The sequence below is a fragment of the Megachile rotundata genome, chromosome 2, assembly GCF_050947335.1.
Source record: "Megachile rotundata isolate GNS110a chromosome 2, iyMegRotu1, whole genome shotgun sequence".
NCBI lineage: Eukaryota > Metazoa > Arthropoda > Insecta > Hymenoptera > Megachilidae > Megachile > Megachile rotundata.
In genome coordinates, this window is record NC_134984.1 from 8,781,348 (window position 1) to 8,799,728 (window position 18,381).

The following is an 18,381-nucleotide window of genomic DNA, read 5'->3' on the forward strand; positions in this document are numbered from 1 at the left end:
AATTTAAATTTATCTCGAATAATTATTAAGAATTTCGTGAGTTCCACGAAAGTAATAAATAGGAAGAGGTTATATTAAAATTACATCGCATTGTATTACAACAACGGTTACATTTTAAATTCAAATCGTACATTACAAGAAAACGAAATACATTTAATATATTATATTACAGATTTCTGTATAAAAATACTGTAGAAAATTAACTACAATGTTGTTCCCTTCTTTGAGATATTCTATATTTTCTACATGCTTCGGGACAATGTCGTTCTAAATATCGTCTTTGTGAAAATGCTTTGAAGCATTCGCCACATCGCCATTGCCATTGGTGGTGATTTCGTGTCCTCTGATGAGCGCGTAAATTTGATCTACAAAATACGTTATTCGTATTATGACTTGGTAATTAAGAAGAATGTCTAAGAATAAATGTCTAAATTACACAACGGATAAGATACGCTCACCAAAAGATATACAAATTAACCCATTAACTGTCAATTATTATTTTCTACTTTCTTTCTTCTTTTAAACTTTTATGTAATTCTACAAGTTATTACCTTTCAATAAATTTAATTAAATTTTGCTATAAGCATGGATATAGTAAATTTTATAAAATATGAAGGTACTACTGCATAATCTCACATGAAATTTCCTTCCTGAATAATTTCCATGCAAAAAACAAAAATTAAATCGAAACGAAACTAAAATGAAGAACAAAAGAAGTGAGAATTACTATGAAAGGAATATTTCTTAATTTACGGGATTCCATTATACAAAATTTCGTTATCACGTAAAGCAGTAAATTCTAAGGATATGGTTTATGGCAGTAAATGGGTTAACATACTATATGCAGATCACGTGATCATGAGACCAGCTCACCGTTCCCTTTCTCTCATAAAATTCTTGATGAAAATTTCTAATAGCATATGAATGTAACGTACAAAAATATATAATAACTCGAAATTAGAGAAATAACATGACAAAAGTGGAAAGATAATATATACCGATCAGCAAAAGATTTGTGACACACTGGACACGAGAAAGGCCGTTCGCCTGTATGAAGACGCAAATGACCCTTCAGTACCCACGGACGGTCGAAACTTTTACGACAGTATGGACAATAATGCATAGTTTTATTCCGTTTCCAATTCTGAGCGTTATCCACACTCGATTTATTTAGGTTGTTGAAATACTGACTTTGTGTAGAATCAATTTGCTTTTTGTTCGAAGCCAGGTACAACGCTTGCGAAGTCGATTGCATATCAGTCCCATCGAATGTTCTATTCAAATTGACTGCGACTTTAATTTCGTCGTTTCCTACGTTCACCGGGTATTCTAGATTTGTCATGCTCGACGACAATGGCATTTTCTCTACCATTTGCTCATTAATTGGACCCACGGTCTTTCGATCGTTATTAAACATGGTATCACCACCAGTCGATAATGTAGCGTTCTCTAACACGGAGAAACGCATCCCTCCTAAATCTCCCAATAATTCCTTGTTCCACAACATGTTGGCTCCTTTGTTGAATGTGTATCGTGTTACGATTGGCAGCTTTGACGACGTCCAAATATTGCTGCATTTTGAGGAACTCTCTTTAGCTTGATTTTTTCGTTTCGCGTCAACCGATGATGGTGGAGTCCATGGTAATTCGGACTCTGCATATAATACGTAAAAACAATGCGTATAATGTTTCTGAATACGTATTTTAGTACTTGCTAATAATAAACCGAGAATCCGTTTCTGTACGATATTCAATATATCTTTAATATCTTTTAAAAGTATTCAAACGTGTTTAAAAATATTAACAGCAACTTATTTTACTCGGCGATTTAATTTAATTCAATTTCTTGATAGAACGTTACCCCGAATTAAATTAGAAAGAGATAAATCAAGAAAATGTCAATAATGTGTCTAATGAAAGTTAAATTTAATTCTATAAAAATATTATTTCGTTCAACATAAGATGACCATTTGTACTGATTTTTAAACATCTGTATTGATTAAAACATTTCAATTTATATTAATATTTTAAATAATGCGTTGAGAGTAAAGATTTGAAAAAAATATACTCCATTTAAAGTTAAACACAAAATTATTTTCATATGCTTTGTTCTTGTTTAAAATGAATCCCTAATAATTAAAAATATTCATTGTCACTAAAATATTGATGTTATAAGTTCAAATTAACTTTTTCTATTGTAATAAGGGGCTATGCATAAATAACGGATAACATTTTTACAACCAATTTTTATTTTTCACTGAATTTACCATGAAAATAAATTCACCTTATTCAAAAAACGAAAGTCAAATGACAGTGAATTACTAAAACACAAAAATGTAATTGGAAAACAAGATTACATGTCACATGTGTTTGTAGGAACTTTTTTCATTGTTTGCGCCCTGTCTGTCACCGAAGTGAACTACGTGTTATGAAACACCTCGTACAAGTCGGGTCTCCTAATCCGCGGGTAACATTTATCGCGGTTACGCGAAACCGCAGACAATCCCAAACGTTATATATGTAGAACATAATATGTGTGTAACATACATGAATAAAGTTTAATTAAATTTTATACCATATACATTTATAATATACCGAATCTCTTTTCTCCCTTAGAACAATCTCAACGGGACACGAAATAAATTCGCGGATAATAAATTAACAAATATGGCGGTTAACTGTACAATATTATTTATTCAGGGCACATGAGTTTATCTTATCATTAGCTCCAACAATTAACTTTCCAATATAATCAATTCAATCGGTCTTCAGCTATTTTATTAAAACGAAAATTGTTTTTAAATGGAAAATGTATAGGTTAGAAATTGTTTAAAAACTAAACACTTGAAAAAGACGCACTGTACATGTATAAATCATATGCATGAATATTTTTCTGTACAGTCGAACACATATCAGACAACAGTTTCGTTTATGGATTATTTTTGAGCTATTTGGTCATGAGATTTTCAATGTTCAAGCCAAAAATACATTTCACCTTTTCAACAATAACTGAACGAAGTTGCATGTTGTACCATACTATTTTTTCCATAACCACGTCAACATTTCACTGTTGATTTTTCGTACACTGTACCCTATGCTCGGTTAAGGTAAAAACTTACCTTCGGTCGAACTGTTGTTCTTTCTGTATCTTGTCATCGATTTGATCAAACATCGCGGCATGTTTATGCGAAAAGAACGACCGTAACTTGAAAGAAAGAACGAAATACAATAAAGTGGAAGCCGTCGTAACAGCGATGGAGTACACCACTGTCATATAGTTGATAGGCATTTGTTACCTTCTTTGCCAGTCCTGTAACGTTGGAAGATTCACCCACGGCAAATATTTTGTGCATTCTTGTCAATTTATTGTAAATGATAAATTGCTAGAAAAGTTTATCATACAACAAACTTTCTTAAAATTGTAGTGTCGTTCTTTAGGTTAACTCATAAACTGTTTTGATTGATTGATTATTTAGATTATGGGCGCCGTCCGCTGCGGACATTAGCCCCAAAAACTCTTATATTTTTGTTTATAGTATTCGTCTACAAAATTCGAATTCTTGCTTAGGGAAAAATTGAATTCTATATAATATAATAAAACATTAATACGTTATTAATAAAAGATGATACACAATTCTTTAAATTTTATAATTTATTCTATAAAATACAAAAAGAGTGAAATTATCGAGCAATATTGTGTAAAACTTTCAATAGTATATAAAAGGAAATCTTTCTAGTTCATAAAATTTGTCATTGATTCGAAGCGAGAAAATGGAGGAAGTAAAAAGTGAATACATGTAAGATGTTTTAAATACTTATGAATGAAAAGGTTACAAAATTTAACAGCGATCAAAGCATGAAACGGTAAGATCATTATAATAATCTTGTTTTGCTTCGTTTGCATTGAATTTTGGAAAGGTCGAGTAAATTTAAATCGGTGAGTAACGTACAATAGAATGTGACTTATTACAATAATCAACAGTTTGTATACATTTCTTATAACGAACTAATATAGAAGTTGTGGTATCGTGTGGAAATGTACGATAATTAAGAAATTTTTACATTTACGGGTATTAAAAATTATAACTGATATGGCTACGGGATATAATCATAAAGTAATGTATAACTATGAATCAATTCTTGGACTTATCATTTCTTCTTAACTAATTCTTTGTAGCGATTTCTTTTGTGAAGCACTGTTCTCCAGAAAATTGAATGTTCGAATTTCTTCAAGCTTGAACTTCTAATTTTAACTGAAAATCAATTGTACCTAAGAATCAATTTAATATTTTATCGCTCTATTGCATGAATTTTTACGACTAAATGAAAAATATATATGGCTGCAAGTCTACTTAAAAATGGGGTCATAAAATAAATAATAAAATTTTATTAGAAAATATTTTACTTGGAACCAACATACTCTTCAGTATTGTCTACCCAATTTATTCTGGAACATTTAAAATTTAAGTCCCCGATTGAGAACGGAATATAATATATGGTTACAGACAAATATACTCTATTTTTGCGACTAATAGAATAGTGGATATTTGTTTATTAATTACTAATACGATGCAGTATTATGTATATTCAGACATTGCTGAACATGTTCATTAAAATTGCATCACAGTTAAATGTACGAACTTTAGAATGGCGCTGTCTATAAGCAGATCCGCAAAAACTTAATTTTAAAACAATAGTCTGAGTTAATTTTAAAACAATAGACTGAATGTCGTCCGCATAAGACCAAATACAGTCAAAGTTCGGACTAACTGCCTCATTTATTTTGTACGTTCGCTTCCTTGATGCTAATAAAGAAAGTTACAAAGTTTATTGTCCAAACTTGGAAGGCCGGAAGTCTCAGGAAGTATGCTAATTTACGGCCGTAGCATTAATTTTTCAATCAACATGTCTGTTAATAATCACCCTCTGATACGGGCTTAGAGCACTACTCTTTGGAAAGGGTAAAACGATGCAAATGTGAGGACTTTAAAAATTCGCGTTTTTTCTTCTAACTTGACAGTCGATGACCAGGACACCGCTATATGGGGACCAAAGTGTTTCTGACCACCCTTCAGGAAAATCCCGTTTGTGGTAGGCTATTGAGGACGAAAACGAAAAGTAAAGTTCTGTGTGCTTTGTGACCCATCGTAAACTACGACCTGCGAAATCGTATTGTTCCGTTGAACGAACGGCAATCGTTGATTCGTAGTTAATACGTTAGAATAGATATGTACATATCTACCTAGAGAAACAGTTTCTTCTATAATTTCCGTACACTCTCTGTATCGACCTTTAGTGTCTCGGTAACTGTCGTAGTGGTAACAAGGATCCAACTTCGGTAGAGTCCTTGTTAGAGCAATTCAAACAGAGAAATTCTATTTCTCACCTCTTCATACATAGCGTAAGTTTATTAACCAAATTTATTTCTTTACTTTCTTTTAATTTGAGATCCTATTTTTTCTTGGAAAGGAAGAATTTACGCAAAAATTTTGTTAAGTCTTTATTGAAAATATCTCTAACGTATTTATTAAAAATGTAATTTTATAAATATATAATAACTAAAGGAACATTTCTATGTAAAAAGAACCGTCGATTTTTATTTTTAGAATTCGTTAGATGAATACATTTTTTTTATGTTCGTTTACGAGTTACTTTTATGTATGTTTGCTTCATTTTCTTCATTCATCAACGTCTCTGATTTAAACTTTTTCTAGTGAGTTGAATATATACTCAAATTATAATTTGAAAGTATTTACAATTTATTAACGATATTTTTTCAAAAGTGATTTTGCAAATTTTAATGCTTTCATAAAATAATTTGTTCCTCCTATAATACGATAATACGGCATGCATTATCAAAAGCGTATTAATGATTAACAGACAATAATATTTATATACAAAATTTAATATTGCTTCCACGTAACAAAATACGCATTAAAGATTTTTAGTAATTCAAAATATTTTCCACTAATAAAAAAATTCAAAATATTATTAACATTGAACGAACAAAAATTTTATTCTATCGTTTTTAATATATCAGTTTGAAATAGTAATAATCAAATAAGGTGTTATGTGTAAAGTAATATGTACTCGTAAAATGAAAGCTAAGAGCCAATTAATCATTTTAGTAACTAGCGAATAATGTTATTAGTTTGTTACTTTGTTATGAGCGAATTTAATGACTATTGGAAGAATCTGAATGAATATTGGATATTGCTCAGGTTGGATGAACAGAATTACCCTTGTAGTCTTTCGTAATGCAATAGGCAACTTTTAACGCAACAACGCGTGTAGCAATACGTACAGTGACCCGAAACTTAGACCGGTAGGAGACTGACTCTAGTTTAGGGGACTTTCTGACCCACCTTGAACAGTTCCAATATGATATTCTGACGTTTACTGACTATTCTTGACTCTATTCATGTACATGATCGCTTGAGCCACTAGTTCTTACCGCCGAAAGTGCGTAGAAATCTATGTGACCATTTTTCTTTTTTGACCTTTGAGACCACAGGTTTAAATCTCGGTTGTCCACTGTACGTAGACAACCCTGTTTCTGGCGCGTAGGATGTTGACTTAGTTTCAAGAGCCGCGCCGCCTACCCCACCTTGACCACTCCAATGTGACCACCAACCAGTGTAGGCGTCCATTTTTCTACTCTGACCAATTGGGGCAGTAGCCCTTCCATGGAGTCAGACTCCTGGGCCAGCCTTCTACGCGCCAGAAACAGGGTTGTTTACAATATATATGTATATACCACAACATGGCAGACAAGTGACGACTCGACTTTCGCACGGTTTTCGCTCGACGCGGCTCGAGTGTCTTCGATGCCGCTCGTGGCCACGTCGCGCAGTCTGCTCGTGGGACTAATGCACGCTGTGACGTCACGCGCGCAATTCCCAATCGTGTATATAACAATTACATAAATTTTTCTAGACTATGTACCGCTATTTACTGCTGTTCTCCGTGCTGAATGTTTTCTACGTACACGTTCATTCTTCAGGTAAGTTGTCAGTCCTACTTTTCACTTAAAATTCGAAATAACGTTTGACTTGATTGTGCTCATGTTTGATTTTTTTTTTAGCTATACGCTGCGAGCCCCCAGATCATTTTTTGTGCAAAAACGAAAAATGCATTTCAGTCGTGTTCAAATGCGACGGTGAGAACGACTGTGGCGATGAGTCCGATGAATTAGATTGTCGTGACTTTAAAGTACGTGATTATTTTTATCAATATATGTTTGTAATAATATATGTATCGTTTAAAATGTCTAGTGTAGTGAATTTGAACTTTTTTAAGTTATGGAACTTTTTTGACTGTAATAAAAATGTGTTGAATATTAAAGATATTAACTGGTAGCATCAGAGATCTTTAAACCGCGCTCGAGAGGGATTATGATCAAGAATAAAGATGAGTTCCGAAAGTTAGAGCTTTGAGACTTTAAGATTTTTAAATTTTTGGTATTTTCATTATTTAACTATTTACAATTTCAGTATGTTGAGGCTTTAACATTTTTGAATTTGAAAAATTTAGAAATTGAGTATTTTACAGTTTTGTAATATACTTCAAAGTTTTTGAGTTTTATGAGTTTTGAGTATTTTAAAATTCTAAGGTTTTGGAGTCTTTCAAGTTTTTAATCTTGAAACTTTGGAATTTTTACATTTTTCGAGTTAAAGTTTAGAAATTTGATTCTTTTTTATTTTTCCGAATAGAATACGTTAATAAAATTTAATAAAACATTTAAGCAATCGATGAAACATAGTTCGTGTTTTTTATAATTTTTAAATGTTTTTCTTCTTTGTTTTGAACAATATATTTAACGATGAAGATATAACACACAATCAATAGCTAAATATAATTATTTTAGTTTACACATACTGCAATTCAATGCGCTGCAGACGAGTTTCGATGTGCGGATAATGTGTGCATTCCGATCGAAAAATTTTGCGATGCCAAACCCGACTGTTTTGACAAAGGTGATGAATACGATGGCTGTGTAAAGGAGGTAAAGTGCAATTTATAGTTTCGTTTTCTGATTCGATAATTAAACGATACCGAGGCGCATTAGAGATTTAATTTTGGAAAGAGCCGAATTTAATGAGAATTCAATAACGTTCGTTAGACAGTTATAAATACTTTAAAATCTATTTTTCATTTCATTTTAGAAGACTCCTCATAAGTAGTAGAAAAATTGAAGATATCGAATGTAGATAAAAAAATAAATTTTAATTAGAAAAAGAATTTTGGAAAATTTTATAGCGCTTTTCTTTTAACTCTTATTTGCGTTGGTAAAAAATCACTGCTTTTGGGTTTATTTCGTTAACCAATAAGATGCACCTTTTAACTAATTTCGAGAAAAAAATTTTTTTCGCTTGGTGAAATGGATTTTATATTGCTATTTAACTCAAAAAAAATTCTGTTATGTTATTACATAAAAAATTACGCTTTCCAATCACAAATTATATTAATATTCAGATTCTTGCCTTTCTGAATTTCTAATTACAATCCATTAAAATTATACGGATTATTAAAATTAAATTAATAAAGTAAACCTATGGTAATTATTGCAGCAGATTCTGGCTTGGCAATATTTTTTAAGATTAAAATTTCAAACAAAAATGGTAGGATGTTAAGGGGTACGTAAGATGGTGACATCAATTTGACCTTGGATAGTCGTTTCAAAGTCACGTGAACGCCATCTCTAGTTTTTTAAATAGAACCACTTTTTATTCCATACTTTGATAGTCCTCGTCGAGACGTTTTTAACACGCTATGTTTGTTTTTTATACATGTCGTTCCCAAGATATGAAGTTTCAAAGTTGATATACCACCGATATTCACATTACTCAAAGTGTATCGCGCGAAGGTTGCACGATCAGATTTACGCCACTTATGCGTCAACTTTAAAGCTTCATATCTTGGGGATGACTTGCATAAAAAACAAACATAGTGTTTTGAGAACATCTCCAGGGCTACAATATGTAATAAAAAATGAGGGGTTCCATTTAACCAGTTAACTATGGCGATCATTTTGCAAAGCGCGCACCAGTGTGTGTCGCGATAATCAAGCGATGACGAGTTAGCTCTCAAGAATTTATGAAACCATCTCAAATTATTTACACTTTTCATTAGTTTATTTCATTTTGTGTTGACCTCTAAACATTTTAAACATATTACAATTTACGAATATAATTTAGTTTTCGCCAAAATTACAATTTAAATATCAAATTGTAACAAAATTTTACGCATGACGGATATAGTCGTCATGACACAAAATTCTGCAACATCTCCATGACGGATATAGTCGTCAAACACACTTAACTGGTTAAGAAATTGAAGATGTTCACGTGACCTTCAAATGATCATTCAAGGTCAAATTGTTACCACCATCTTATATCTTCCTTGACATACTACAACTTATGTCTGTAACCTTTTTGGACTTTAGAAGTGCTCTGTATATATTTATTTATACAATTTTAATAAATTATAAAATAAGATTTAATAAGCCCTTGAATTTGATACATAAAAAGCAGTTTAAAAAAGTTTCAGTTATACTTCAATAACTTTTAACTAAAATCGAGCATAGATATAAAATGTTTTTTTATTGTTTACGATAAGTTGTGCTCTTTTCTGGCTTACTTCAAACGCATGTTTATTTTTAATATTTACCGCAAAGATTACATTTTAGGAATAAATTATGACGGAATTAACAAATTTTAAATGAAATGAAGAATCTTGCTCACATGTACTTGATATTTGTTACTTACGTTGTAGTTTGTTTAGTTCAAAATTTTATATTTCTAATGCAAATATACATTAAAATAAACAAAGATCCGTGGTAAATGGCGTCGAAACATTATTGTAGATAGTAAAATGCAATTTTTTACACCTAATCTCGATTTTAGCCAAAAATTGTTTAATTTACATCTATGAATTTTGGAACAAACTATTTACAAAATAAGTTTTTCTAAAAAATGATTTTAGAAAGATTTGCACTCGTCTTCTCATTTATAAAAATAGAATACTTCTTGCTGTGCCAAATCATAAGACATTGCAGTATTTGCAGCGTAATTCGTTTATTATTCTCGAAATTTTTGACAACAATTTTTCTCGTAATTAGTTGGAAGGAGCATATTTTTCTTCAGAACTGTAAATCTTCTAAGCAATCTTTAATTAGGGAATGTACGAATCAGAACACAAGTACTAATACTTTTGTAAGTTTTACAATAGATTGAGTATAAAAATATAAAACATTCACAATTATTTATCTATTTTTCAAATAAAAAAAGGTTTAAGATATTTAATACCACAAATTTTTTGAAGATATTTATTACGGTATATTAAATTTTAATTTTAGTTAATGTCGCAGTCATTTTTTATATAAATTACAACTTTCTGTTTATTCGACATTCTTCTATTTTAATAATTTAAAGTGACATACGTATACTCATATGTTCTTAGGTTAGTTATTAGGAATTGACGATATTTTCAGTTGTGATCATTTATTTTCAAAAGGTTGTGAAATAAAAAAATATGTGCAGAAATTATAACAAAAATTATATCAACGCGAGATCTAAATCCTCTTGTGCAAATGCAAATTTCAAATTATTTATTCGCAACAAGATTATACTGTTCTTGTTTCGATATAAAATTTTGTATAATACAAATCTGTTTACGTCAAATGTGATATACCATTAATCTACTTTTTTCTTTTTATACTAATTTTTGTCCGCATTTTTCAATTTAAATTAAAATTACGAATTTTCTGGTTAATAGAAGTGATATATCAAGCTCTTTTTTGATTACGTGCTTATATTACAATCCAGCATTACGATTGCAAAATATTAGGCCATTTTACAAATAATTTGATTTATCTTGCTTGTTTAAATAAAACGAGTTCTCTTTATATTACAATTGTTTATGAATTCGTCAATACGTCTCTTATCTATCCTATAATTTTTTAAATAATTAATGATTCTAAGTAGGTGTACTTAATTTAAGTTCCGTGCTCGAAATAATCTTCTTACACAAAACGGTTTTAAACAATTCGAATAAACTTTGATAATGTCAAAAATCAAAGACACGTTACGATTGCTATTAAATATTATATTATTAAACTTTTATACAAATGTTTTTTATTGTATTATACTTTGTAAAAATAGTATTTAATATTATACTTTTAAAAAGTACAGAAACAAGATATCTTAATCAGAATGCGCCAAATTTGATTTTAAAAAATTGTCCAAATATTTTAATTCATAATCGACAAATTTTATCAAGAAAGGAGTTGAAAAATTATTATCTTTTATAAAATAATAACTAATTATTTGTTATTAATCGATTATGTATGTAACTGTATATAAGTAAATCTGGAATGATTTTATATAAGTGTATCATTTGATAAAGTTTTTATGAAGATTTTAAGAAGTCAAAGACATATAAGTATGATTTTGTACTTTTTCTTTCTTTGAATTTATTTCTTTGTGTTCCATATTGTGTATCTTCCTTAAGATATAAAATAATTTACCCTAATTTTCTCTGAAACAATTTTCTTGTTAACTATAGTTAAAGTGCGACGCTTTTCGATGCAATGACGGTTATTGCGTACGAAACGAATGGGTTTGCGATGGCGTAAAAGATTGTCCTGACGGCAGTGACGAAGGAAACTGCGGTAAATTTAATAATATTCATTCGTCTAACTGTCTAATTGAATTTTCACTTATAATTCTATTTATTTTTATAGGAAATCAAACAATACCATTCCATAAATGCAACAACGAAATCGATCGTTATTTATGCAAAAATAAAAGATGCATCTTTTTGAACGCTACTTGCAACGGAAAGGACGATTGTGGAGATGATTCTGATGAAAACGTTGAAGGGTGTAAAAAGGGTATGTACTTGTAAAATAAAAATATTACTAAAATCATTAGAGATTTCTTCTTCGTAGATTTTTTATATTTATGAGTTAGTTAACAGTACAATCAGTTCTTTTTCATGTAATTTTAACCAGTTAACTGTGGCGATCTTTTTGCAAAGCGCGCACCAGTGTCTGTCGCGATAATCAAGGGATGACGAGTTAGCTCTCAATAATTTATGAATCCATCTCAAATCATTTACACTTTTTATTTGTTTATTTCATGTTGACCTCTAAACATTTTAAACATATCACAATTTACGAATATAATTTAGTTTTCGCCAAAATTACAATTTAAATATCAAATTGTAATAAAATTTTACAGCTTGACGGATATAGTCGTCATGACACAAAATTCTGCCACATCTCTATGACGGATATAGTCGTTAAACTCACTTAACTGGTTAAAAGATACGCATTTAATAAATGAAGAAGTACGAGTAAATATTTGTGTATGAATGAGACTCTATAGGGATATTTCTTACGTGACTGTACTATAGTAAAAATGTTAACAAAACAAATTAGATACAGTGATAAATAGAGTGATAGGAATTTTTGTTCCGACGACGATGATTAAATTGTAACTTTTTCAAATTGCAGCTGATGCATCTTGCAAGCAAAGTGCACACTGCGAACATTACTGCAGAAAAACCCCGGAAGGCGCTCAGTGTTCTTGCAAAACTGGTTACAAGTTGTCGAAAAATCGAACTTGTACAGGTAAAAACTAGAAATTAATTATATGTGATTACCTTTCGTCTGAAAATGTTGAAACAATTTTTTTCGTTTAATGAAACTTAATTAGCACGTTATAAACAAATAAATGAATTACATATTTTTATTTTATTACTTCTATTAATTTTAATCTGTTTCTATTTCTGCTTCTATTAATTTTATGTAAGTCTTTAATGAATTCATATAATTTGCATTAACAACAGAAAATTTGATTAGTCAAAATTCTGAAAATATTAACAGAATGTTAACAGAGTTTCGGTTGTGTATTTTTTTTAAATACTAATGTTTCTCAAAGATAAAAGTATATCTGTTTAACGGTCTGTTTAAAGATATCTATTTAAAGATTAAAATATAATTTTTATGATTAAAAGTGACGCGGTCACAGATTATGAATGGGATTATGACGTGCTACTTATTTCAACAAAATGATTCATCACGCAAACTGATTAATAAACGACTCTGATAATTGAGTGCGTGTAGATGAGTCATGAACTTGAATCATTAAAAAGTTTATTGAACCACAAACAACGAACAATAATAAACATCAACAGTACTTTATTAGTTTAATTTTATTAATGTTTCATATTAGAAATATTTAAAATTTCTTAAGTTTATATTTTCAAATTTAAAAATTTACAATTTTCAAATTCGCAAATTATAAAATTTTTTTTACACATTCCTCAGTTTCTAAATTTTTAAATCGTAAAATTTAAGAATCCATAATTTTCTCGATTAAATAATATTCCAATTTTCTAAACGTTGAAACTTTTAAATTCCCTAATTTCTAAATTCTGAATTTCCATATTTCCAAATTCCAAATTTTCAAATTTCCAAATTTCCATAATTCCAAATTTTCAAATTTCCAAATTTCCATAATTCCAAATTTTCAAATTTTCAAATTTCCAAATTTCCATAATTCCAAAATTGCAAATTTCCAAAATTCAAAACCCCAAAATTACAAAATTCCAAATTCCAAATTCCAACTTTTCAAATTTCAACTTTCCAAATTCCAAATTTCTATATTTTCAAGTTACTAAATTCCAACTTTCCAAATTCCAAATTTCTATATTTTCAAGTTACTAAATTCCAACTTTCCAAATTCCAAATTTCTATATATTCAAGTTACTAAATTCCAACTTTCCAAATTCCAAATTTCTATATTTTCAAGTTACTAAATTCCCACTTTCCAAATTCCGAATTTCTATATTTTTAAATTCCAAATTTCCAAATTCCGAAAATTCTATATTTTCAAATTACTATATCCTCATACTAAAATTTTATATCCCGAAATTTTAGAATTTGAAAATTGCTTAATAATCCTAATTTCCATTATTCAAATATCATAGTTATCTAAATCGTTTATTCCCCAACTATTCAAATAAATGAATCGTTATTAAATTATTATAAGTAAAATGATCTAAATCAATATTCCTATGGTTATTGATAATTTCTAAAAATTGATGATAAAAACCTTTCAAGAATTTATGTTTAAAATAAAAGAATACATCTACATATATAAAACTTTTTCCTTTTTTTGCAGATGTGAACGAATGCGAAATTTTTGGAATATGTGATCAACAGTGTATAAACAGTGCTGGATCATACAAATGTTCGTGTCATTCCGGCTATTTATTAAATGATGATGGTAGAACCTGTTACGCCGACGGTACGTAAATTTTGTTTATTTTTTATTTTAGAAATAATAACTGAACCATACTTTCTGTAAAACTTGGTGTACGTCCTTAAACTGACTATTTTATTTTGTACTTCAATATTATTTAAACTTTGCTAATTATTTCTTTTCATTTCTAAAACGAATAGCAAGAAAAATAATGGAAAAAGAAATTAATGTCCTGTTATGTAACAGAAAATTAAATCAAGAGATTTTTTCATTGAATCTTTTTCCATTCGTTTTTAAAAGTATTTGTTTGCTAATTAATTTTAATATAAAATGATAGAGAGTAAAGAAATTAAAAAGACAACTTTTTATAAGTCCTGTGAGTTTTAAACACGCAACACTCAGTATAATAAAACAACCACGTCTTCATTGAGCTTCATTGAGCTTTAATAATACATTCTTAACTTCATTATGTTCTCAAACAGAGAAGAATAAATTACAAGAATTTTAAACTAAAATTTTCTTTTTACTTTGCAAAAATTGCGCACTTTAAGTTTGCAAAATTATTTCTTTCGATGTCCTCTGCAGTTCTGCAAAATTTTAATCGGTATTTAAAGATCAAGAAATTGTTTGCAAGTTATTTCAAACTTCAGAATAAATATTAATTTATAAATGATGAAACACGAGAGAGAAACACATTAGAAACACGTTTCTAATTAATCCATTGATTAGTAGATAGTTCCTTCCATTTCTAATTAAATCATTGATTTGCAGGTGGCGAAGCTGTGATGGTGTTTTCGATTAAATCTGAAATCCGTGGCTTGTATCTCAAATCTCAGCTGTACTATGATGTAGCTCAGAATTTACAACATGCTGTGGCTGTTTCTGTGGATGCGGATCATGTATATTGGTCCGACATTCAGGATGGAGTGGAAGCAATAACCAAAAGTCAGGAGGATGGCACACACCGAGAAGTCATTGTTACAACAGGTATATTGTATTATTTGTCACAAATAATAATTATAATATTATAAAAGTTATAATAATTTATAATGTATTAGTGAAGATCGTTACTCAGTGTTTGTTCACCACAGTTTGTTTGTTGCTATTTACAAAATTTGAAAACATTTGAAGTTTCGAACATTGAAGTTTAGGAATATTGGAATTTTAAGGGTTTGGGTCTTTGTTTCCTCGAGTTTTGTAGATAGATCTTGAAGAACTCGAGAACTTTATTTCTGTCTATAAAACTCGAAGAAACAAAGTCCTAAAATCCCAAATCCTTAAAATTCAAATATTTCAAAACTTCGATGCTCCAAATCCCAAAGTCCTAAGTTTTTAAAGTATATCTAATAATTAAATTAAAAAGTATATCTATAAAACTAAATTTTTGTTTTTCTACGTTTGTAAGGTTTGAAAAGTCCGGATGATATAGCAGTGGATTGGGTGACTGGTAACATATACTTCACAGACAGCGGTTACATGCATATTGGAGTTTGCTCTAACGACGGAAATTATTGTACTATCTTAATTAGGGACCGAAAGGAAAAACCAAGAGGTCTGGCCTTGTTACCATCGAATGGGTCAGTATAAAAACAGTGATATATTAGTCATTCACAGAAAATTAATTAGTATACCTGTCAAAAATAAATGGTTGGCTCAAAACTCTGTACTACACTTGACCAGTTAGCTGTTTTTGACACACATATATACTCATGAAGAAATGGCAACTGGTGAAATGTAACAGTTAACTGGTCAAGAGGGTCTTGCTGACATGGATTATTTATTTTATTAAGGTTTTGTGTTAATAGTTATGTATTTTTATTATCCATGAAATTGTTAATTTTTCAATTTATAATCAAGTTTGTTATATACATCGTATATACTTCATATTAGCATACATCATGTACTAAGCTTAAAATACTTCGTATACCTTTTATTTGAAATTTAGAAATTTTCGAATTCCCAGGATTTAAAAATTTTCTTCGAAAGTCCCAAAATTCGAAAATTGCAAATTTCTAAAGTTTTAAAGTTTCAAAATTCCTAAGTCAAAAAATTCCAGAGTTTTGACGTCTCAAATTCCTAAAGTTAGAGCACTCAAAAATTTCTTAGGTCTCAAGGTTCGAAAGTTCTAAAATTCCAGGGCACGAAGGTTTCAAAGCTTTAAAATTCCTTAACTCCAAAATTCCATAATTCCAAAATTTCATAAGTCCAAAACTCCATAACTCAAAAATTTCATAACTCCAAAATTGCATAACACCAAAATTCCACAACTCCAAATTTTCATAACTCCAAAATCCCATAACTCTAAGATTCCATAACTCCAAAATTTCATAACTCCAAAATTTCAAAAATCTAAAATTTCAAAATTCGAAAATCCGAAACTCCTAAAATTCAATATTCTAAAGTTTCGAAGTCCCAAAGTCCTAAAACCTCAATCTTCTAAAATTCAAATCCAAAACTTTGAAGTGCAAAAATTAAAAGATCTCAAAGTATCCATATTCCAAAATTTCAAAGATCCAAAACGCAAAAATTAAAAAATTCCAAATTCTTCTTCTGTAAGCATTATTTTTTCACAACCATCTCATGTATAACGCACATTGCAAAACAAAGAGGTGTAAATAAAATAACATCCCTTTCAATCTCAATTTTATCTCGATCAAAAGATCGAAACACTTTAAGCATCTTTATTATAAAAGCTAACATAAAAATGTTAATAACAAATAATCGAAAAACTCGTTTATTTTCAGTATAATGTACTGGTCCGAATGGGGTGCAAAATCTCGTATACTAATGTCAGGAATGGATGGAAAAAATAGTAGTGCATTAATAGTCGACAGCTTGGAATGGCCAAATAGCTTGTCCATCGATTATGCGAGTAACAGATTATACTGGGTCGATAGTAAATTAAAAATCATCGAATCAGTAGGACTTGATGGCTCAGACCGTAGGGTATGCATTTAATTAGAACAATTATTTAACCAGTTAAGCGTGTTTGACGATTATATCCGTCATGGAGATGTAGCAGAATTTTGTGTCATGATGACTATATCTTTCATGCGTAAAATTTTGTTACAATTTTGATATTTAAATTGTAATTTTGGCGAAAACTAAATTATATTCGTAAATTGTAATATGTTTAAAATGTTTAGAGGTCAACACGAAATGAAATAAACAAATAAAAAGTGTAAATGATTTGAGATGGATTCATAAATTCTTGAGAGCTAACTCGTCATTGCTTGATTATCGCGACACACATTGGTGTGCGGTTTGCAAAAAGATCGCCACAGTTAACTGGTTAATGATACTCAAAGATTCAGTGATAGATGATAACATGAAAGATTCTTTTTTCAGATTGTATTAAGAGGAATAGCAAAGAGACCATTTTCCTTGGCTGTGTTTGAAGATAAATTATACTGGAGCGATTGGATGTCAAATACTATACAATCTTGCGATAAATATACTGGCAAAGATTGGAATATTTTGGTGGATACGAATAGCACCATTTATGGAATACACATATATCACTCCGTTTTGAAGCCTAAGGTATATTTTCCATTTTTTTACGTTATTTTTGTTGTTTCACTGGTCTTCATGATGAAAATGTTAACAGATGCACAATCCATGTAACGCGCGTCCTTGTTCTGAATTGTGTTTATTGAATTCAGAGAAAAGTTATACTTGCGCTTGCGCAGTAGACAAAGAACTGAATACGGATCATCGCACTTGTCGCGGTAAGTGTTATTTATAATAAATTATAAAAATCGAACAATTCAAATGAGTTTTTAGCTTTAGTAATTTTTAAGACATAATTCTATAATTTTTAATTAAATTTTGGTAAATTATTTGGAAGAAACTAGGGATTTATAAGGAAAGGTGACTGTGACATTACCGTTTCGGTTAAAACTTTGTACACTAATAGGGGACCATAAAACTGAAATATTCATATTTAGAAATTTCGCTATATCTGATTAATTATTTAAATGGAATAGAAATTAGTATACTGATAATAGACTGGCGGTAGAGTAGCAGCCTTCAAAACAAAAGATCACAAGTTCAAGTCGCGTGATGAGATTGATTGATTGATTGATTTTATAAGGGCCTCGATTACTATGATC

At 29.8% G+C, this 18,381-nt stretch overlaps 2 protein-coding genes across 4 annotated transcripts in view; one reads left to right on the forward strand and one right to left on the reverse strand.

The window, feature by feature from the left end:
• Positions 1-90: 90 nt before the first annotated feature.
• On the reverse strand, positions 91-3,522 carry LOC100877101 (uncharacterized). Of its 2 annotated transcripts, XM_076541022.1 has the most exons (4): positions 3,296-3,522; positions 3,119-3,204; positions 999-1,653; positions 91-365 (listed from the first exon to the last, which is right to left on the reverse strand). In XM_076541022.1, the coding sequence occupies exons 2-4, from the start codon at positions 3,177-3,179 to the stop codon at positions 200-202; spliced, it is 882 nt and encodes a 293-aa protein (XP_076397137.1). In that variant the 5' UTR covers positions 3,180-3,204; positions 3,296-3,522; the 3' UTR covers positions 91-199. The 2 variants fall into 2 exon arrangements, with proteins under 2 accessions (XP_076397137.1, XP_003704662.1); XM_003704614.3 differs by lacking the exon at positions 3,296-3,522 and having other exon boundaries at positions 3,119-3,277.
• Positions 3,523-5,240: 1,718 nt separating this feature from the next.
• yl (Putative vitellogenin receptor yl) overlaps positions 5,241-18,381 on the forward strand; it is a 34,310-nt gene continuing 21,169 nt past the window's right edge. For both annotated transcript variants that reach the window (XM_076540891.1, XM_076540881.1), the window contains exons 1-13: positions 5,241-5,400; positions 6,936-7,002; positions 7,084-7,211; positions 7,867-8,004; positions 11,565-11,670; positions 11,743-11,892; positions 12,517-12,633; positions 14,189-14,314; positions 15,041-15,256; positions 15,675-15,846; positions 17,014-17,215; positions 17,618-17,809; positions 17,877-17,997. In XM_076540891.1, the coding sequence (XP_076397006.1) occupies positions 6,939-7,002; positions 7,084-7,211; positions 7,867-8,004; positions 11,565-11,670; positions 11,743-11,892; positions 12,517-12,633; positions 14,189-14,314; positions 15,041-15,256; positions 15,675-15,846; positions 17,014-17,215; positions 17,618-17,809; positions 17,877-17,997 (1,732 nt within the window). In that variant the 5' untranslated portion in view covers positions 5,241-5,400; positions 6,936-6,938. The remainder of the gene's footprint in view (positions 5,401-6,935; positions 7,003-7,083; positions 7,212-7,866; positions 8,005-11,564; positions 11,671-11,742; positions 11,893-12,516; positions 12,634-14,188; positions 14,315-15,040; positions 15,257-15,674; positions 15,847-17,013; positions 17,216-17,617; positions 17,810-17,876; positions 17,998-18,381) is intronic.

Excerpts from the sequence above, each read along its gene's own strand:
- LOC100877101 (XM_076541022.1), bottom strand. The coding sequence starts at position 3,179 with ATGCCGCGATGTTTGATCAAATCGATGACAAGATACAGAAAGAACAAC. Across the intron at positions 1,654-3,118 it reads GAACAACAGTTCGACCGAAG|AGTCCGAATTACCATGGACT; the intron begins GTAAGTTTTTAC and ends TATTATATGCAG. Across the intron at positions 366-998 it reads CACAAATCTTTTGCTGATCG|ATCAAATTTACGCGCTCATC; the intron begins GTATATATTATC and ends CGTATTTTGTAG.